This window comes from Pristiophorus japonicus, chromosome 10 (genome assembly GCF_044704955.1).
Source record: "Pristiophorus japonicus isolate sPriJap1 chromosome 10, sPriJap1.hap1, whole genome shotgun sequence".
Taxonomy (NCBI): Eukaryota; Metazoa; Chordata; class Chondrichthyes; family Pristiophoridae; genus Pristiophorus; species Pristiophorus japonicus.
In genome coordinates this window covers 48,275,304-48,295,520 of record NC_091986.1, presented here as the reverse complement: position 1 = coordinate 48,295,520, position 20,217 = coordinate 48,275,304, and the positions used below count along the sequence as shown (strand labels likewise).

At 45.3% G+C, this 20,217-nt stretch overlaps 1 protein-coding gene across 5 annotated transcripts in view; it reads right to left on the bottom strand.

Moving 5' to 3' along the window:
* Positions 1–5,935: 5,935 nt before the first annotated feature.
* The window catches only part of rasa3 (RAS p21 protein activator 3), a 264,967-nt gene continuing 250,685 nt past the window's right edge, over positions 5,936–20,217 (bottom strand). For all 5 annotated transcript variants that reach the window (XM_070891793.1, XM_070891796.1, XM_070891795.1 and 2 more), the window contains 6 exons: positions 15,921–16,027; positions 14,007–14,089; positions 12,798–13,006; positions 11,053–11,156; positions 8,723–8,906; positions 5,936–7,580 (listed from right to left, as the gene is read on the bottom strand). In XM_070891793.1, the coding sequence (XP_070747894.1) occupies positions 7,505–7,580; positions 8,723–8,906; positions 11,053–11,156; positions 12,798–13,006; positions 14,007–14,089; positions 15,921–16,027 (763 nt within the window). In that variant the 3' untranslated portion in view covers positions 5,936–7,504. The remainder of the gene's footprint in view (positions 7,581–8,722; positions 8,907–11,052; positions 11,157–12,797; positions 13,007–14,006; positions 14,090–15,920; positions 16,028–20,217) is intronic.

Below are 20,217 nucleotides of genomic sequence, written 5' to 3'. Positions count from 1 at the left end.
CTGAGCTGAGCTTCCAACCACATATCTGCTCCATCACCAAAACTGCCTACTTCTTCCATAGTGTCGCCCAACACTGCCCCTGCCTCAGTGCATCTGCTGCTGAAACCCTCATCTGTGCCTTTGTTGCCTCCAAATTCAACTATTCCAATACTCTCTTGAGTGGACTCCCATCTTCCACCGTCCATAAACTTGAATTCATTCAAAGGTCTGCTACCTGTGTCCTAACTCATACCAGTTTAGGGCCCAGAATAGGCGAGGGCCCAGGGGCAGCATGGGTCAGCCCACACTGCGATATGTGTACGCACTAGGTCCGTGCAGCAGAGCTGGTCTCCACTCATCTTGGGTAATCCTTGCCACTGGACTAAGACCTAGCTCTGTCAAGCCCGTGTGGTGGCTGGTGTGCAACGATCACCACACATTAAAAAAACCCACGCACAGGCGTCTTCCATCCTTCAGCATGTAGTTTGGGACCTGGAATATTAGGTCCTTCATTGAAATACCTATGAACTCATTCCTTTTTGGCGTGGAAGCAAGTCATCCTCGATACGACGGACCACCTATGATGAACTCGCACTAAGTCCTGCTCACCCATCACCCCTTGTGTTCACTGACCTACATTGGCTCCAGGTCCGGCAACGTCTGGATTTTAAAATTCTTATCCTCATTTTCAAATCCTTGCATGGCCTTGCCCCCTCCCTATCTGTGTAACCTCCTCCAGTCCTACAACCCTCCCTATCTGTGTAATTTCCCCCAGTCCTACAACTCTCCCTATCTCTGTAATCTCCCTCAGTCCTACAACCTTCGCTATCTCCGTAACCTCCTCCTGTCCTACAACTCTCCCTATCTCTGTAACCTCCTCCAGCCTCACAACCTTCCCTAGCTCTATAACCTCCTCCAGCCCCACAACCCTCCCTATCTCTGTAACCTCCTCCAGCCCTATAACCCTCCCTATCTGTGTAACCTCCTCCAGTCCTACAACCCTCCCTATCTGTGTAACCTCCTCCTGTCCTACAACCCTCCCTATCTCTGTAACCTCCTCCAGCCCTACCTATCTCTGTAATCTCCTCCAGTTCTTACACCTCTCTCTATTTCTAACCTCCTCCAGCCCCCTATATCCCTCCCTATTTCTGCCACCTCCTCCAGCCCTACAACCCTCCCTATCTCTGTAACCTCCTCCAGCCCTACAACCCTCCCTATCTCTGTAACCTCCTCCAGCCCTACAACTCTCCCTATCTCTTTAACCTCCTCCAGTCCTACAACCCTCCCTATCTCTGTAACCTCCTCCAGCCCTACAACCCTCCCTATCTCTGTAACCTCCTCCAGCCCTACAACCCTCCCTATCTCTGTAACCTCCTCCAGCCCTACAACCCTCCCTATCTCTGTAACCTCCTCCAGCCCTACAATCCTCCACGATCTCTGTGTGCCTCCGACTGGCTACTGCTGCTTCCCTGACTGCTTTCACTCCACCATTGGCAGCTGTGCTTTCAGCATTCTTGGCCGTAAGCTCTGGAATTTCCTTATGAAACCACTTTGTCTCTCCATCGCATTCTCCTCCTTTAAGACACTGCTTAAAACCTGCTTTATTGTGTAAAAAAAATTTATCCTTGTCTCCCATCTGGTTCTTTTGATAATTATCTTAATTGAAGGAAGTCCCACGTACAGTGATAGCTGTTGGCAGAAATGGAACTCAAGACATGGGCAGCTGAAAGGTCTTTGGAGGGAATCGTTGTTGGAGGGATTTCAACACAGAAAAATAAATCTAGAATGAAAGACCCAAACAATCCCAAAGCTCTCCACCACTGGGAGTTTTCCTCACCTCATGTCTGGGTCTGTTCTAGATTCATTGATCGAGGTCGATTGCAGTGATTGGTCAACAACTCCATTATTGTTGAATCGTGCAACTACCAAGATGGGAGAAAGAGATAACTACTTCAAGGGGAAAAATTTGCAGGGCTATGGGAAAAGGGCAGAGGAGTGGGATTAATCGAATAGCTCTTTCAAAGAGGCATGATGGACCAAATGGCCTCTTTCTGTGCTGTAAAATTCAATGAAAGCACAGCCGAAATTGCCTCCTATGCTATATCATTCTGTGATTCTACGTCGAACTAGATGGACCTTGGCCTTTTTTTCTCTGTTCATTGCCAGGTTGGTGGGAGGGTACCTCCAGGTGGGAGTACTGCCTCTGGTTCATCCTGACCTGTTCCTCGATCGCTCCTCTTCCAAAGCAACTTGCACTTATATACCGTCTTTAACATAGGAAACAAGGAGAGGGAGCGTGAACTGACGAGTGGGCACCAAGCCACGGTGTGAGAATAATGGCTTTCAAGAAGGTTTTGGAAAGGAGACAGAGCAGTGGACAGGTGGAGGGATTTTAGCGTGGGTATTCCAGAGTGGAAGACTGCTGCAGTTGATGACTTTGCCACCAATGATGGGATGAAGGGAGGGACGATGCACAAAAGGGCGCAGGAGAGGATTGAAGGGCACAGGCGAAGGTGCAAGGCTGGAGTAGGTTGCAGAAGTAGGGAGGTAGGGTGAGGATGCGGAGGAAGTTGAAGAAGTGGGCGAGGAGTTTGAACTCAGTGCCTTGAGGGTCTAGCAGCCACTGATGGCCAATGAGAATACCGATGATGGGTGAACGGGTCAGAATACGAGCAGCTGACGTTTGAGTTAGATGGAGTTAATGGAGGGTGCCAGGGAGCACATTGCAGAAATGAAATCTAAAGGTGACAAAACGCAGATAAGTGTTTCAGCTGCTATGGAGGTGAGGTAAGGGCGGAGACAGGTGATGTTATAGAGGTGGAAGTAAGGGTCCTGATGATGAATAGGATTTGTATGGACTTCAGCTGCACAAAGCCCTGGTTATCATCATCAAGGCAGTCCCTCGGAATCGAGGAAGACTTGCTTCCACTCTTAGCATGAGTTCTTGGTTGGGGTTGTCCATGAGGGTCCTGACGTTCCAGGTCCCGAACTTCATGTTAAGAGTGGAAGATGCCTGTGCGTGATTTCTTTTAACGTGGGGTGATCGTTGCACGACGGTTACCACACAGGGAAAGCCCTGGTTAGACCACACCTGGAATACTGTGAGCAGTTCTGGGTACCATGCCGTAGGAAGGATATATTGGCCTTGGAGGGAATGCAGCGTAGGTTTACCAGAATGACACCTAGGCTTCAAGGGTTAAATTACAAAGAGAGATTACACAAACTAGGGTTGTTTTCCCTCGAATTTAGAAGGTAAAGGGGTGATTTGATCAGAGTTTTCAGGATATTAAGGGTAAGAGATAGGGTGGATAGAGAGAAACTATTTCCTCTGGTTGGGGATTCTATGTCTCGGGGCATAGTCTAAAAATTAGAGCCAGAACCTTCAGGAGTGAAATTAGGAAACACTTCTACACACAAAGGGTTAGAAATTGGCCAGCCTTGCACCCGTTTTTTCAGCGATATTTCACTTTTTTTGACATTAAAAGGTGCCCACCTAAATTGGCCAAAGTTATGCACTGGTGGTTTTGAAATACCGCTGAAAAGCAGACCGCTGTCGCGCAAAGCCAAACAAAGCGACATTGCTTTAAACTGGCCATATTCTGCGTGAAAAAAAACACCTGAAAAGCCTGTGTTACAACCCCAGAAATAGTGGTAAGTATGAAGACCTACAAAAAAAGGTAAGTTAAAGTTTTTATTTTTTAAATTCTTTTGCAGCAATTACTTAGTTATGGGTCTTCTAAATGTTTTGTGCAAAAAATCAATTTTGTTTTGTGTGTTTTCCCCCCTCCCAGGCCCTGGCTTTTTAGTGGCAATCGGCCTCGGACTAAGGTTGGTGAGGACTGCGGTTTCCACCGTGAATCCTTGCACAACGCTGATTTTTACCATTGAGCACATTTTGTTGCCAGTTTTATCCCTTTAATAAAATAGCGGTATTTGTAAGTGTATTTTTGCGCAAAAATGCCGCTATCGCCAAAAGGGTAGTAGAAGTTTGGGGCTCTCTTCTGCAAACTGCAATTGATGCTAGATCAATTGTTAATATTTAATCTGAGATTTTGTTTGTTATGTATGCAATAAAGGTTCAAACTGAGTACTGTTTAACTAAGCAAGGTACAACCTTGGCTCTGCTTTATTTCGGCCCAAAGTGCCTGACTCTCAAAATGGCTGACCTTTTATACCTGAGCAGCACCATGTGCGTGCTGCTCAGTGGCCTCCAACAATGACGCCATCTGGTGGCTACAAACAGAATATACATACATGACATTGTTAACCAAAGGGATATGGACCAAAGGATGGTATATGGAGTTAGATCACAGATCATACTTGCATTGGAGACTGTTCAGAGGTTCACTAGGTTGATTCTGAAGATGAGGGGGTCGACTTATGAAGATAGGTTGAGCCTATACACATTGGAGTTCAGAAGAATGAGAGGTGATCTTGTTGAAACTTATAAGATTTTGAGGGGGCTTCACAAGATGGATGCAGAGAGGATATTTCCACTCATAGGGGAAACTAAAACTAGGGGACATAGTCTCAGACTAAGGGGCCACCCATTTAAAACTGAGACGAGGAGAAATTTATTCTCTGAGGGTTGTAAATCTGTAGAATTCTCTGCCCCAGAGAGCTGTGGAGGCTTGAGGGGCAAAATGGCCTCCTCATGTACCTATGACTGGTGTAACGTGAATAGGTGGCCAAGGAGGGGTAGTATCAATATCAAGACAGCAACATTTCATAGAATCATAGAAATTTACAGCACAGAAGGAGGCCATTTGGCCCATTGTGTCCATGCTGACCGACATGGCAGCTGACAGGCTCAGTTCTCCCGAAGTACTGCCAGATAAAATTTTGACTCATTCACAACCTGACGTCAGGCAGTCTGACAGCCCAGAGGTGATTATTGAGTCAATGGATGGGATGGAGATGTAGAGCTGGGTGTCAAAACATACATGTGGAAGTTGTATGTGTGTTTAAAAAAAAAATACAAAGGGGAAATCCCACTGTCCCAGTATCAACTACTCTACACACACACCAAGATGTAAGCTTGTATTATCTACTTAAGTTTCACTTAAATTATTCTGCTTTCGTTTCCCCTCCGCTCCTAACTCCCACTCTAATCAAGTTCTGTTCTCACTCTGTTCCCACCTCACTCCCTTACCAACTCACTCTGCAGTGTCTCTTCATTCGAACTATTGCGCTCACTACTATCTTTTTATACCCACACCAAATAAGGTTGTTTCAACTGCTCACAGATTAATTATAACCTAGCCAGTGACTATTGATTATCTGCTGCCTGTTAACTGTGGCTCAGTGGGTAGCACACTCGTCTCAGAGTCAGAAGTCCCACTTCAGAGATTTGAGCACAATAACTAAGCTGACACTTCCAGTGCAGTACTGAGGGAGTGCTGTCTTTTGGATGAGATGTTAAACCGAGGCCTCGTCTGCTCTCTCAGGCAGATGTAAAAACATCCCATGGCACTATTTTGAAGAAGAGCAGGGGAGTTATCCCCAGTGTCTTGGGGCCAATATTTATCCCTCAACCAACACCACTAATAACAAATTCTCTGGCCATTTGGCTCATTGCTGCTTGTGGGAGCTTGCCGTGCACAAATTTACTCTCATTACAAGTGACTACACTTCAAAAGTACCTAATTTGTTGTAAAGTGCTTTGGGATGTCCTGAGGTCACGATATAAATCTTTCTTTAATTGCCAATTAACTATAGTTGCACAAATTTAAAGTTCAGTTAAAGAGGAGGGGGAAGGACTCAAGATATTCACTACTACTTACCGATGAATTTGCATTTGAATCACATTCCTGTTCTGGAAGTACGGTTTACACTCTGTGATTTGCCCTCGCTACTGCACTTCCCTTTTTACACTCCCATTTATCCTTTCAATCTCTGTGAACATTTCACCCAGTCGTGTTAAAGACGAGAACACACAGTTGTTAAAAACGTGTGGTTTAATTTGGCAGTTAAAAATACAAGGTGTTCCATTAGTATCCTATGTACATTGTTAAGTTACAAGCAGGAGGTCCATTCAGCTAGTAGGTGTATTGGAGACTCACTGTGGAATTAACTTCAGTACGTTTCTCTTTTAATGGTTCAATGTATTAATGTACAATTTTATTCAACATTTTTCTACAACATATGAAACATCAATTCTATCACTAAGACAGTGCTTCTTTTAAAAACGGATACATACTAATGTACAACTCCCTGCAGCGCAAAGGAATTCTATCTACCTACAATTGTGGTTCTATTTATCGTCCCTTTAGATAAAAACGTGAGATTGCAAATGAAGATTTAAGTCCTCTTTCTGTTAAAACTGAAGCAGGAAGCATGGGTCAGTAAATATTCCACAGCACAGTGCCTGGGCCCTAACTCTATAATCGTCTTTGGTAATGGCACTAACGAATTGCCTGTTTCACAGTGTACAAATGACACTACATTTCGCAGTGCCCTGACACGGGATACATCAATTCAAGATTACACGTACTGCTTCTGTCATTGTACTGTGTCAGGTAGGCTATACATTAATGCCACCAATGGGCACATGGTGCCACCAATGGGCACGCAGTGCCACTACTGTGCACACTGTTGGCACTATACACAATCCCATTAAATCCGTGGGCTTTTTAAGGCTGTATGCACAATACAACAGAAATGGCACAAACATTGGACTCTTTTGCCAACTGTAGACAAGAGTTTCTGCCTGTATGATGCAATCAATGAAATGCGACTCCCAGTGCCCTCGCCACACCTGCACATCGGAGTCTGTCCAAGGGTGTCACCGGCTGTAACGGAGAACAGCGCCAGCGAACTAGATGGACCAGGCAGGGTGGCGATACTGGGCTCATCCTAGCAGCAGAATCGTCAACCCAGTACAGATGGGGAGTAGTTTTCGGTACGATACGAAAAAGTCTGCTGTGCCTTAGGTGTCTTCTATAACCCTGCAGGGAGAGTGGGGAGTGGGGTGAATACTACGGATATTAACGAGTCGAAACCCAAAGGGTACATTTGCGGGGCTTTGCTGAGGCACAGACCCTCCGTGGATGTGACACAGATTAGGAATAGAGCCCCACGCCCCGACTAGTGAGGCTCCCGGAGTTTATCATTGTGCGGCTGCAACTGGTGAGATTGTATTGCTTCATTACAACAATACTCAGCTCGGTTTGGACCCAGCGATTTAAAACAAACTTTACACTTGAGTTGCTTGCAGACTGGTTCACTTTCAATGATCATTGAACTGATCACTGCTCAAAGCAAGTATAAAATCACTGCCTTAAAGGCAAATAGTTAGTCATCCGTTACAATCAGATGACTAAAGTGCATACTGTAACTGTTTGTGAAAACATCGTTTAAAATCATACGGAAAGTGTGTAAGTTGAATGCTGAAAATCTGTACATATCATACAAATTATCTTCTGCATTTTAAACTTCATTTTCAGTTTGTGACTACTAAATATCCAGCACCTTCAGGTATAAAGTAATACTCTTGGCTTTCCCAGGTCTTTCTTGAGGCAGTTGGTCACACGGAATTGGTCGAACCTCCTGAGTTTTGAGTTATATAACACTGAAGAGGCTTATCACCAATTGGATGCTCCCTTAAAAAAAAATCAAAATACACCATTAAGTTATCTTCAAAGTAGCTTGTTCCTCATTTGAAATAATGGGGGTCCATATTCACAAATCCTTGAAGGTGGCAGGGCACGTTGATAAGGCAGTGAAGAAAGTGAATGGGATACTTGGCTTTGTGATTAGGAGCATTGAATACAAAAACAAGGTCATGCTAAACCTTTACAAATCACTGGTTAGACCTCAGCAGGAGTATTGTGACCAATTCTGGGCACCACACCTTAGGAAGGATGTCAAGATCTTGGAGAGGGTGCAGAGGAAAGTTACCAGGATGATATCAGGGATGAGGGACTTCAGTTATGTGGATAGACTGGAGAAGCTAGTATTGTTCTCCTTAGAGCAGAGAAGGTTAAGAGGAGATTTGATGGAGGTGTTCAAAATCTTGAATGGTCTTGATCGAGTAAGTAAGGAGAAATTGTTTCCAGTGGCAGTAGGGTCAGTAACCAGAGGACACAGATTTAAGGTGATTGGCAAAAGAACCAGAGGCGACACAGCGAGTTGTTGTGATCTGGAATGTGCTGCCTGAAAGGGCGGTGGAAGCAGATTCAATAGTAACTTTCAAAAGATAATTGGATAAATACTTCAATGGAAATAAATTATAAGGCTATGGGGAAAGAGCAGGGGAGTGGGACTAATTGGAGAGCACTTTCAAAGAGCTGGCACAGGCACGATGGATCGAATGGCCTTCCGCGCTGTATCATTTTATGATTCATCCTGCTCTTCCCCCTCCCAATCCCCCAGGCCCCCAGGAAGTGTGCCTGTTCAGAGAGGGGATAGAAGTGAATCTTGCCCACTTAACCTCCTGTCTTAGGGGGTTGATATGTAACCCCCAAAATGAAAGGGACTACTCTTGCTTCCATTGATGTCCCCATGTGATTAACGGATCAATCCAGTGGTGGCAATGTGAAGGGCAGGAATGTTACATAGATCTTACAGCACAGAAACAGGCCATTCGGCCCAACTATGCCGGTATTTATGCTCCACATAAAACTCCTCCCACCCTACTTCATCTCACCCCATCAGCACGACTGCAAACATACCCAATTTGACACATTTTTAAGGGAATGGATTATTGCAGGAAGGAAAACTCTGCACAAAATGTGACACTTACTGGCTACCATACTTCGTCCTCTTGAACTTATTCCTCTTGTACTGAGCGTGCTCCATCACCAAGGTTTCGACAGCAGCTATTATCTGTTTTAGTACTTTATATGTCTTCTGAGGGTCATCGATGACGAAGGTTGAATATTCCTCCTGCTCTGGGCCATCGTACACAGACTTGCTGCCACATGCCTCTGGTAACAAGAGTAAAATGGAGGTGATTATTTTGAGAAATAGAACAGTAGTATACAACAACAACTTGCATTTATACGGCGCCTTTAACGTAGTAAAACCTCCCATCCCAAGGCGTTTCACAGGAGCGATTATCAGACAGAATATGACTATGAGCCACACAAGGTGATACAAGGACAGGTGACCAAAAGCTTGGTCAAAGAGGTTGGTTTTAGGGAGCGTCTTAAAGGAGGAGAAAGAGGTGGAGAGGTTTAGGAGGGAATTCTAGAGCTTTGGGTCCAAGCAGCTGAAGGCACGGCCGCCAATGAGTGGAGCGATTAAAATCGAAGTTGCGCAAGAGGCCAGAATTAGAGGAGCGCAGAGGTGACGGCTAAACTTAAGAGGAAAAGTTAACTGACAACCTAGTAGTTAAGGCAGCTCCTACACTAGTACTAAGTTATATGGACCACTAAATCTTAAGTGCGTTCCAAGTCTGGGCTGAGTTAGCTGATAAGAGTCGGAGCAACAATTGGGACATGGCCGCTGGGACAAGATGATCAACCTGGGCTCCCTGCTTGTAAGTTAGTATACACAGATATCAGGTAAGAAAGGGATGTTGTCACTAATAGTCCAACAGCTTGCTTGTGCTCGCTGTGCAGCTTCACACGCGCAGAGCCTGTGCTGGGTATCAGAGTGTGGCGGGAACAGGGACCCAGAAAAAAGTCAGAGAGAAAATGTTTTTTCAAAGCTGATAAAAGTAGTTTGCTCCCCAGCTGTAGTGCAATGCCAGGAAATCATCCCTTTACACAGAATTACATTACATCGAACGTACAGCACAGAAACAGGTCATTCGGTCTAACTGGTCCGTGCCGGTGTTTATGCTTCACATGAGCATCCTCCCACCCTACTTCATCGCACCCTATCAGCATATCCTTCTATTCCTTTCTCCCTCATGTGTTTATCTCGCTTCCCCTTAAATGCATCGATACTATTCAGCACTACTACTCCCTGTGGTAGTGAGTTCCACATTCTCACCAGTCTCTGGGTAAAGAAGTTTCTCCTGAATTCCCTATTGGATTTATTGGTGACCATCTTATAATGATGGCCTCTCGTTATGCTCTTCCCCACATGTGGAAACATCTTCTCTACGTCTACCCTTTCGCACCCTTTCATAATTTAAAGGCCTTGATCAGATCACCCCTCAGCCTTCTCTTCTGTAGAGAAACGAGCTCCTGCCTGCTCAATCTTTCCTGATAGGTTAAACCTCTCAATTCTGGCATCATCCTTGGAAGTTTTTTTAGCACCTTTTCCAGTGCTTCTGTATCCTTTTTATAATATGGAAAATAAAACTGTGCACAGTGCTCCAAGTGTGGGCTAACCAAGGTATATGGAGACCGGAACTGTGTACAGTGCTCCAAGTGTGGGCCAACCAAGGTATATGGAGACCAGAACTATGCACAGTGCTCCAAGTGTGGGCTAACCAAGGTATATGGAGACCGGAACTGTGTACAGTGCTCCAAGTGTGGGCTAACCAAGGTATATGGAGACCGGAACTGTGTACAGTGCTCCAAGTGTGGGCCAACCAAGGTTTAACAATCCCTTATATTTAAACAGTTCGCTGTTAATCACTCATTGGTTGTGAAGCACTTTGGGACATCCTGAGAATATAATTCAGTTCAATGCAAGATTGCTTTCTATATTTCTACAATATGCACCTACGGTAACATAGTGGTTATGTTACTGGACCAATCTACTGAGTTCAAATCCCACCATGGCAGCTTTCGAATTTTAAATGTTTAAAAATCTGTAAATAAAAAGCTGGTAAAAATGACCGTGGAACTGTTGGATTGTCGTAAAAACCCATCTGGTTCACTAATGTTCTTTAGGGAAGGAAACCTGTCGTCCTTATCCGGTCTGGGCCTATATGTGACTCCAGTCCCACACCCATGTGGTTGACCATTAACTGGTCCCTAAGTTAGAATTACTAGGGGTAGCGACACCTACAGCCCGAAAATGAGTAATAAAATTCCCCTCCATTCCAGAACCACTCCCAGTCCTCACCCCACCAGCCTTCACATTCAACAGATCATCTTCCGCCATTTCCGACACCTCTTGCACTAGTGTTGCCAGAAGCCATAACTTTATCATAAGAGTCTTTATATACTTCACCTTGCATCTTCTCTAACTTGGTCCTGTAGGTGTTGTAAAGTGAATAGATGTGCTCGGTTTCCCTGTCACCATCTACATCTAGCTGGATGTTAGCTGGCAGCCCACTGCACAGAACCAGAAAGAGCAAATATGAAATTTAAATCATCACACTGCCACTAATCGTGTGTCACCTGTAGAATGACATGCACACTGCACACAGAGTCACAGCGCAAGACAGTAACTGAGTAAGTGCAGGGTTTACCAGGTTTGGTCTATACTCATTAGAGTTTAGAAGAATGAGAGGTGATCTTATTGAAACGTTTAAGATTCTGAGGGGGCTTGATAGGGTAGATGCAGAGAGGATGTTTCTACTCATGGGGGAATCTAGAACTAGGGGGCATAGTTTCAGAATTAGGGGCCACCCATTTAAAACGGAAATGAGGAGGAATTTCTTCTCTCAGAGGGTTGTGAATCTTTGGAATTTACCCCAGAGAGCTTTGGAGGCTGTGTCATTGAATATATTTAAGCTGGTGATAGACAGATTTTTGAATGCTAAGGGAGTCGAGGGTTATGGGGAGCGGGCAGGGAAGTGAAGTTGAAGCCAGTATCAGATCAGCCATGATCTTATTGAATGGCAGAGCAGGCTCGAGGGGTCAAATGGCCTACTCCTGCTCCTATTTCTTATATTCTTATGTTTATGTTACCAGTGGCACAATGGTAATACGCATAGTGTTATAGCAGAGCTTTGCTCCACAAGTTGTTGGAATGGCGATTCAAGCACCCACTCCCTCCACTACCGGTGCACCGTGGCTGCAGTGTGGACCATTTCAAGGCTTCTTCAACAGCACATCCCAAACCAGCGGTCTCTACCGCCGAGAAGTACAAGAGCAGCAGGTGCATGGGAACACCATCACCTCCATGTTCCCCTCCAAGACACACACCATCCTGACTGGGAAATATATCGCCGTTCCTTCATCGTCGCTGGGTCAAAATCCTGGAACTCCCTCCCCAACAGCATTGTGGAAGTACCTTCACCACACGGACTGCAGCGGTTCAAGAAGGCGGCTCATCGCCACCTTCTCGAGGCCAATTAGGGATGGGCAATAAATGCTGGCTTTTAAAAGAAACATGGAGATTGGCTCTCCCAATTTTCCACTGATAACTGTAGCCACTAGAAAATTGTCAGTGTTCTTAGACTGGAGAATGTAGAGCTCCTTCTATTAGAGCAGAGAGAGGTTTAGAGATTTGATGGAGGCATTTTGATAAAGTAAATTGGAAAACCTAGTTACATTGGTCAGTGAGTCAGTAACTAGTGGATATAAATTTCAGATCAACACCAAAATAACAAAGGGACAGGTTGGCAGAACTTATTTTTTATGCAGCGGGTTGTTGGGATACGGAAAGCCCAACCAGAAACAGTGAAGGAGGCAGTGTGCAGAACATCTTTTAAAAGGAAAGTGGCTGCGTATATACCTTTTAAAAAAAAACTTACAAGGGTCTTAATGTGAGGCAGGGGAGTGGGTCTAATTGGAGAGCTCTTTCAGAGAGCCGGCACAGGCATGATGGGCTAAATGGCTGCCTCCTGTGCTGTAAAATTCTCCGATTATTTGCAAATAAGACACAAGCAAATTGCTGGGGTGCACCTCATCACTTACCCGTGGGAGCACTTTCTATGCTCCTGCGCTTTATGAAACCGTTCATTACAAACCGCTTCACATAAACGCAAAGTGTCGAATGGAAAGGAGGAAGCGCTCAGTCGCTCTTACCCAGTGCAAGGGGTACAGCCTGGTGCGCAGTCTGCGCTGGTCTTGCAGCAGAGCCAGTGCCCGTTGAGGTAGGCTGAGGGATGGTACATGGTCAATCGCTTCTTGTTGCACTGGCTAACTTTCGTCAAGATGTCAATCCAGTCTTTTGCCTCGACACAGTTGTTGGCTTGTATGTACAGCGCTCTTTCTGGCTGAATGACTTGAAACATCTAAATTGAAGTAAAGCAGCAAATAATTAGCTCAAACTCTGCATTAAACGAGAGCCCAACAGCATTGGTGCACAATTATACATTTCACCATTTCCTGAAACTCAACTGGTTCAATATGTTTGAGCCGTGATTAGGACTGTACGTTCTGCAGGACAGGCACAATCTCTATTCCTGGATGTGCCGCAATTTCCTCAAATTAAATATTGGGAAGTCTTCTGTGCTCCGTTTTTCACCCTGGAGGGGTGCATAATCTTAGAATAAGGGGCCTCTCATTTAAAACTGAGATGAGGAGGAATTTCTTCTCTCAGGAGGGTTGTAAACCCGGGGAATTCACTGCCTCAGAGAGCTGTGGAAGCTGGGACATTGAATAAATTTAAGACAGAAATAGACAGTTTCTTAAACGATAACGGGTTATGGGGAGTGGGCAGGGAAGTGGAGCTGAGTCCATGATCAGATCAGTCAGGATCTTATTGAATGGCAGAGCAGGCTCGAGGCACTGTATGGCCTACTCCTGCTCTTATTTCTTATGTTCTTATATCTGCGCTCCTCCAATTCTGGCTTCTTCCATATCCCTGATTATAATTGTTCCACCATTGGCGGCCATGCCTTCAGCTGCCTGGGCCCTAAGCTCTGGAATTCCCTCCTTATGACACTCTCTCTCTCTCCTCCTTTATGACGCTCCTTAAAACATACCTCTTTGACCAAGCTTTTGGTCAGCTGCCCTAATATCTCCTTCTGTGGCTCGGTGTCAATTTTTGTCAGATTACACTCCTGTGAAGCGTCTTGGGACGTTTTTCTATGTTAAAGGCGCTGTATGTTGTGGGTGTATCTCTGGCTCCTCATTCTCAGACACTCAACTACTGGAAACAGTCTGCTTTTATCTGCCCCGTCACATCATAATTTAAACACCTATCATATCACCCCAATCTTCTATTTTTCAAGCCTTTGTATTTGTATTTTGAAAAACCACAGTCTGAACAACACTTCAAATTCTACTCACATTTTTCATTTTGAAAGATTCTTCCTCCAGTTTTTCAACTGCTAGAATATTTTCAATTGGAATATTGTACAATGGGTGGTCAGCTAAAAATAAATCAGGAAAAAAAGGTATTAAATCTGGTCCTTGCAGACTGAATATAAAATGTACCTCATCTCAGGGCACTCACTCCTCGTCTGAACCCTTCTGGTTAGATTCATTCATTAAATCACAGTCCAACTGAACAAACCTACATGGAATTACTCAGAATGTACAGCACAGAAACAGGTCATTCGGCCCAACTGGTCCATGCCGGTGTTTATGCTCCACACGAGCCTCCTCCCACCCCTCTTCATCGCACCCTATCAGCATATCCTTCTATTCCTTTCTCCCTCATGTATTTATCCACCTTCCCCTTAAATGCATCTATGATATTCGCCTCAACCATTGCCTGTGATAGCGAGTTCCACCGTCGCATCACTCTCTGGGTTAAGAAGTTTCTCCTGAATTCCCCATTGGATTTATTATTGACTATCTTATATTGATGGCCCCTAGTTTTGGACTTCCCCACAAGTGGAAACATCCTCTCTATGTCTACCCTATCAAATCCCTTCAGAATTTTAAAGATCTTTCTACTCCGGATGTCGGTAAGTCATGGAAGATAGGGGAAACGGTGGCAAACAGTCGCAGTGGAGGAGGTGCCTGCAAGGGGGGAGTGGGGGGGGGGGGGTTGACAATACAAAGCAATCTTTATCGGTAATGGGATGAATTCCATCGCACAGTGGGAAGGCATGTTGAAAGATCACAGGAAACAAGGGATTAGCAGTTTGCAGGTGAAGGGATACTATAGCAAGGGGTACTATAGCAAAGGGAGCAGCGTGGAGGCTTGGCCCAGCAGGCTGAGCGGCCCCCGGTCTGCGAGCACCATCGGAGCAGGCCGGGGAGCGGAAGGAACAGTGTAGTGGCATACCACTCCAGGGAGCAGCACGGGCTGGAGCAGGAGAGCAGTGAAGAGGGACGTCATCAAGGTCCAGGTCGGTGATTGGAGCGTGTGCAGGTACAGCAGGGGCAGCGAGGTCGGGGCGCAGGAGCGGCAAGTGATTGCAGAGCGATGTGATCAGGGCTCAGGAGAGACGAGGGCCCAGGGGCAGCACAGGCCAGCCCACACTGCAATATGTGTGCACACTAGGTCCGTGCAGCAGAGCTGGTCTCCGGTCGTCTTGGTTAATCCTTGCCACTGGACCAAGACCTAGCTCTGTCAAGCCCGTGTGGTGGCAGGTGTGCAACGGCCACTACACGTTAAAAAAATCCACGCACAGGCATCTTCCACCCTTCAAGGTTTAGTTCGGGACCTGGAATTTTAGATCCTTCATTGAAACACCTGTGAACTTTTCGATTCGAGGGACTGCCAATGTTGATTGACTGCAGCATAGTGGTTATGTTACTGGGCTAGTAATCTGGAGCCATGACTTCAAATCCCACCACTGCAGCTGGGGAATTTAAAGTCAGTTCATTAAATAAATCTGGAATTAAAAAAAACGATCAGATTGTCGTAAAAACTCATCTGGTTCACAAACGTCCTTTAGGGAAGGAAATCTGCCGTCCTTACCTGGTCTGGCCTATATGTGACTCCAGACGCACAGCAATGTGGTTGACTCTTAACTGTCTTCTGAAGTGGCTGAGCAAACCACTCAGTTGTAACAAACGGCTACAAAGAAGAATAAAACCAGACAGATCACCTGGCATCAACCTAGGCACACCCAGCCCAGTTGACCCAGCAAAGCCTGCAGATTAGCCATGTTCTCACTGAATGGCGGAGCAGGCTCGAGGGGCTGAATGGCCTCCTCCTGTTCCTATATTCGCGTGACATTACTCTCTTAGTCTGAAAAGGGAAACGGTAAGAATTATTTAGGAGGCAAAGATTGAGTGACCTTTCACCTTTGTGCTTGTGATAGGTGAACTCATGGTTGGTGAGGCGGAACCATCGCTTCTTAAAATTCTTGATGCCGAAACGATTTCTTCCCTGCGCTCTCTTGATCATAAACCTAAATGGAAAACCACAAATACTAGTTGGAATGGTTAGCAACTTAAATCTTAACAGTCACCAAGGAAGTAAAGTCGGTCAGGAAATAAAAAAACTGTGAGGGTTTTCGATGATAGATGTGAAGTGACACGGGAGAAAGTAGTCAAAGAAGTCCATGGTCCTCTAAAGGGTGGTCTTTCTGAGCGTGGGCTCCAGACTCGGTGCTTCAGCACCCACACTCAGAAAATCAGCCCTTCACATACCCTGGCTGTACACAGCAGCTTTTATTCTTTGCTATCTGGCAGGCTACGGCAGTGTACTGGTTATGTTACTGGAGTAGTAATCGAGCTGCTTAGATTGATAATCCAGAGAACGTGAGTTCAAATCCCACCAGGGCAGTTTGAGAATTTGACTTCAGTTGAAATAAAAAGCTGATGTCATTACAAATGTCCATGAAGCTGTCGGATTGTCGTTTAAAAACCCAACCGGTTCATTAATGTCCTCAAGGGAAGGAAACCTGCCATCCTTACCTGGTCTGGGGCCTATATGTGACTCCAGTCCCATACCAATGTGATTGACTCTTAACTGCCCTCTGATTTGGCTGAGCAAGTCACTCGATTGTATCAGACCAGGGCAGGGCACAGATAAACGTGAGGTTATCCAATTTGGTGGCAAAAACAGGAAGGCAGAATATTATCTCAATGGTGACAGATTAGGAAAAGGGAAGGTGCAACGAGACCTGGGTGTCATGGTACATCAGTCATTGAAAGTTGGCATGCATGTACAGAAGGCGGCAAATGGCATGTTGGCCTTCATAGCGAGAGAAATTGAGTATAGGAACAGGGAAATCTTACTGCAGTTGTAAAGGACCTTGGTGAGGCCACACCTTAAATATTGTGTACATCTTTGGTCTCCTAATCTGAGGAAGGACATTCGTGCTATTGAAGGAGTGCAACGAAACATAGAAACATAGAAAATAGGTGCAGGAATAGGCCATTTGGCCCTTCGAGCCTGCACCACCATTCAATATGATCATGGCTGATCATGCACTTCAGTACCCCATTCCTGCCTTCTCTCCATATCCCTTTAGCCTAAAGGGCCACATCTAACTCCCTTTTGAATATATCTAACGAACTGGCCTCAACAACTTTCTGTGGTAGAGAATTCCACAGGTTCACAATTCTCTGAGTGAAAAAGTTTCTCCTGATCTCGGTCCTAAATGGTTTACCCCTTATCCTTAGACTGTGATCCCTGGTTCTGGACTTCCCCAACATCGGGAACATTCTTCCTGCATCTAACCTGTCCAGTCCCGTCAGAATTTTATATGTTTCTATGAGATCCCCTCTCATTCTTCTAAATTCCATTGAATATAAGCCTAGTCGATCGAGTCTTTCCCGGGAAGACAGGACTGACATATGAAGAATCAGTCTTGTGATCCTTCGCTGCACTACCTCAATAGCAAGAATGTCCTACCTCACATTAGGAGACCAAAACTGTACACAATATTCACGGTATGGCCTCAGCAAGGCCCTGTACAACTGTAGTAAGACCTTCCTGCTCCTATACTCAAACGCTCTCACCAGGGCCTAATCAATTTTTGAGGATGTAACTAGTAGAGTGGACAAGGGAGAACCAGTGGATGTGGTGTATTTGGACTTTCACAAGGCTTTTTGACAAGGTCCCACACAAGAGATTGGTGTGCAAAATCAAAGCACATGGTATTGGGGGTAATATACTGACGTGGATAGAGAACTGATTGCCAGACAGAATGCAGAGAGTCGGGATAAACGGGTCCTTTTCAGAATGGCAGGCAGTGACTAATGGAGTGCCGCAGGGCTCAATGCTGGGACCCCAGCTCTTTACAATATATATTAATGATTTGGATGATGGAATTGAGTGTAATATCTCCAAGTTTGCAGATGACACTAAACTGGGTGGCGGTGTGAGCTGTGAGGAGGACGTTAAGAGGCTATAGGGTGATTTGGACAGGTTAGGCGAGTGGGCGAATACATGGCAGATGCAGTATAATGTGGATAAATGTGAGGTTATCTACTTTGGGGGCAAAAACACGAAGACAGAATATTATCTGAATGGCAGCAGATTAGGAAAAGGGGAGGTGCAACGAGACCTGGGTGTCATGATTCATCAGTCATTGAAAGTTGGTATGCAGGTACAGCAGGCTGTGAAGAAGGCAAATGATATGTTGGCCTTCATAGCAAGGGGATTTGAGTATAGGAGCAGGGAAGTCTTACTGCAGTTGTACAGGGCCTTGGTGAGGCCCCACCTGGAATATTGTGTTCAGTTTTGGTCTCCTAATCTGAGGAAGGACGTTCTTGCTATTGAGGGAGTGCAGCGAAGGTTCACCAGACTGATTCCCGGGATGGCAGGACTGACATACGAAGAGAGACTGGATCGACTGGGCCTATATTCACTGGAGTTTAGAAGGATGAGAGGGGATCTCATAGAAACATATAAAATTCTGACGGGACTGGACAGGTTAGATGCAGGAAGAATGTTCCCAATGTTGGGGAAGTCCAGAACCAGGGGACATAAGTCTAAGGATAAGGGGTAAGCCATTTAGGACCGAGATGAGGAGGAACCTCTTCACTCAGAGAGTTGTTAACCTATGGAATTCCCTACTGGAGAGAGTTGTTGATGTCAGTTAATTGGATATATTCAAGAGGGAGTTAGATATGGCCCTTGTGGCTAAAGGGATCAAGGGGTATGGAGAGAAAGCAGGAAAGGGGTACTGAAGGAACGATCAGCCATGATCTTATTGAATGGTGGTGCAGGCTCGAAGGGCCAGATGGCCTACTCCTACACCTATTTTCTATGAAGGCCAACATGCCATTTGCCTTCTTCACCGCCTGCTGTACCTGCATGCCAACTTTCAATGACTGATGTACCATGACACCCAGGTCTCGATGCACCTCCCCTTTTACTAATCTGCAACCATTCAGACAATAATCTGCCTTCCTGTTTTTAACCACCAAAGTGGATAACCTCACATTATCCACATTATACTGCATCTGCCATGTATTTTCCCACTCACCCAACCTGTCCAAGTCACCCTGCAGCCTCTGAGCATCCTCCTCACAGCTCACACTGCCACCCAGCTTACTGTTATCTGTAAACTTGGAGATATTACATTCAATTCCTTTGTCTAAATCATTAATGTATATTATAAATAGCTGGGGTCCCAGCGGTACCTCACTAGTCACTGCCTGCCATTCTGAAAAGGACCTGTTTATTCCTACTCTTTGCTTCCTGTCTGCCAACCAGTTCATATCCACAACAGTACATTACCTCCAATACCATGTGCTTTAATTTTGCACACTAATCTCTTGTGTGGGGCCTTGTCAAAAGCCTTTTGAAAGTCTAAATACACCACATCCCTGGCTCCCCCTTGTCCATTCTACTCGTTACATCTTCAAAAAATTCTAGAAGATTTGTCAAGCATGATTTCCCTTTCATAAATCCATGCTGACTTGGACCAATCCTGTCACTGCTTTCCAAATGCGCTGCTATTACATCTTTAATAATTGATTCCAACATTTTCCCCACCACCGATGTCAGGCTATAATTCCCTGTTTTCTCTCTCCCTCCTTTTTTAAAAAGTGGGGTTACATTAGCTACCCTCCAGTCCATAGGAACTGATCCAGAGTCTATAGAATGTTGGAAAATGACCACCAATGCATCCACTATTTCTAGGGCCAGTTCCTTAAGTACTCTGGGATGCAGACTATCAGGCCCTGGGGATTTATCGGCCTTCAATCCCATCAATTTTCCTAACACAATTTCCTGACTAAAAAGGATTTCCTTTAGTTCCTCCTTCTCACTAGACCCTCGGTCCCTTAGTATTTCCGGAAGGTTATTTGTGTCTTCCTTCATGAAGACAGAACCAAAGTATTTGTTCAATTGGTCTGCCATTTCTTTGTTCCCCATTATAAATTCGCCTGATTCTGACTGTAAGGGACCCACATTTGTCTTCACTAATCTTTTTCTCTTCACGTATCTGTAGAAGTTTTTGCAGTTAGTTTTTATATTCCCAGCAAGCTTCCTAGTGGGGTGCCGCAGGGCTCAGTGCTGGGACCCCAGCTATTTACAATATACATTAATGATTTAGATGAAGGAATTGAGTGTAATATCTCCAAGTTTGCAGATGACACTAAGCTGGGTGGCGATGTGAGCTGTGAGGAGGGCGCTCAGAGG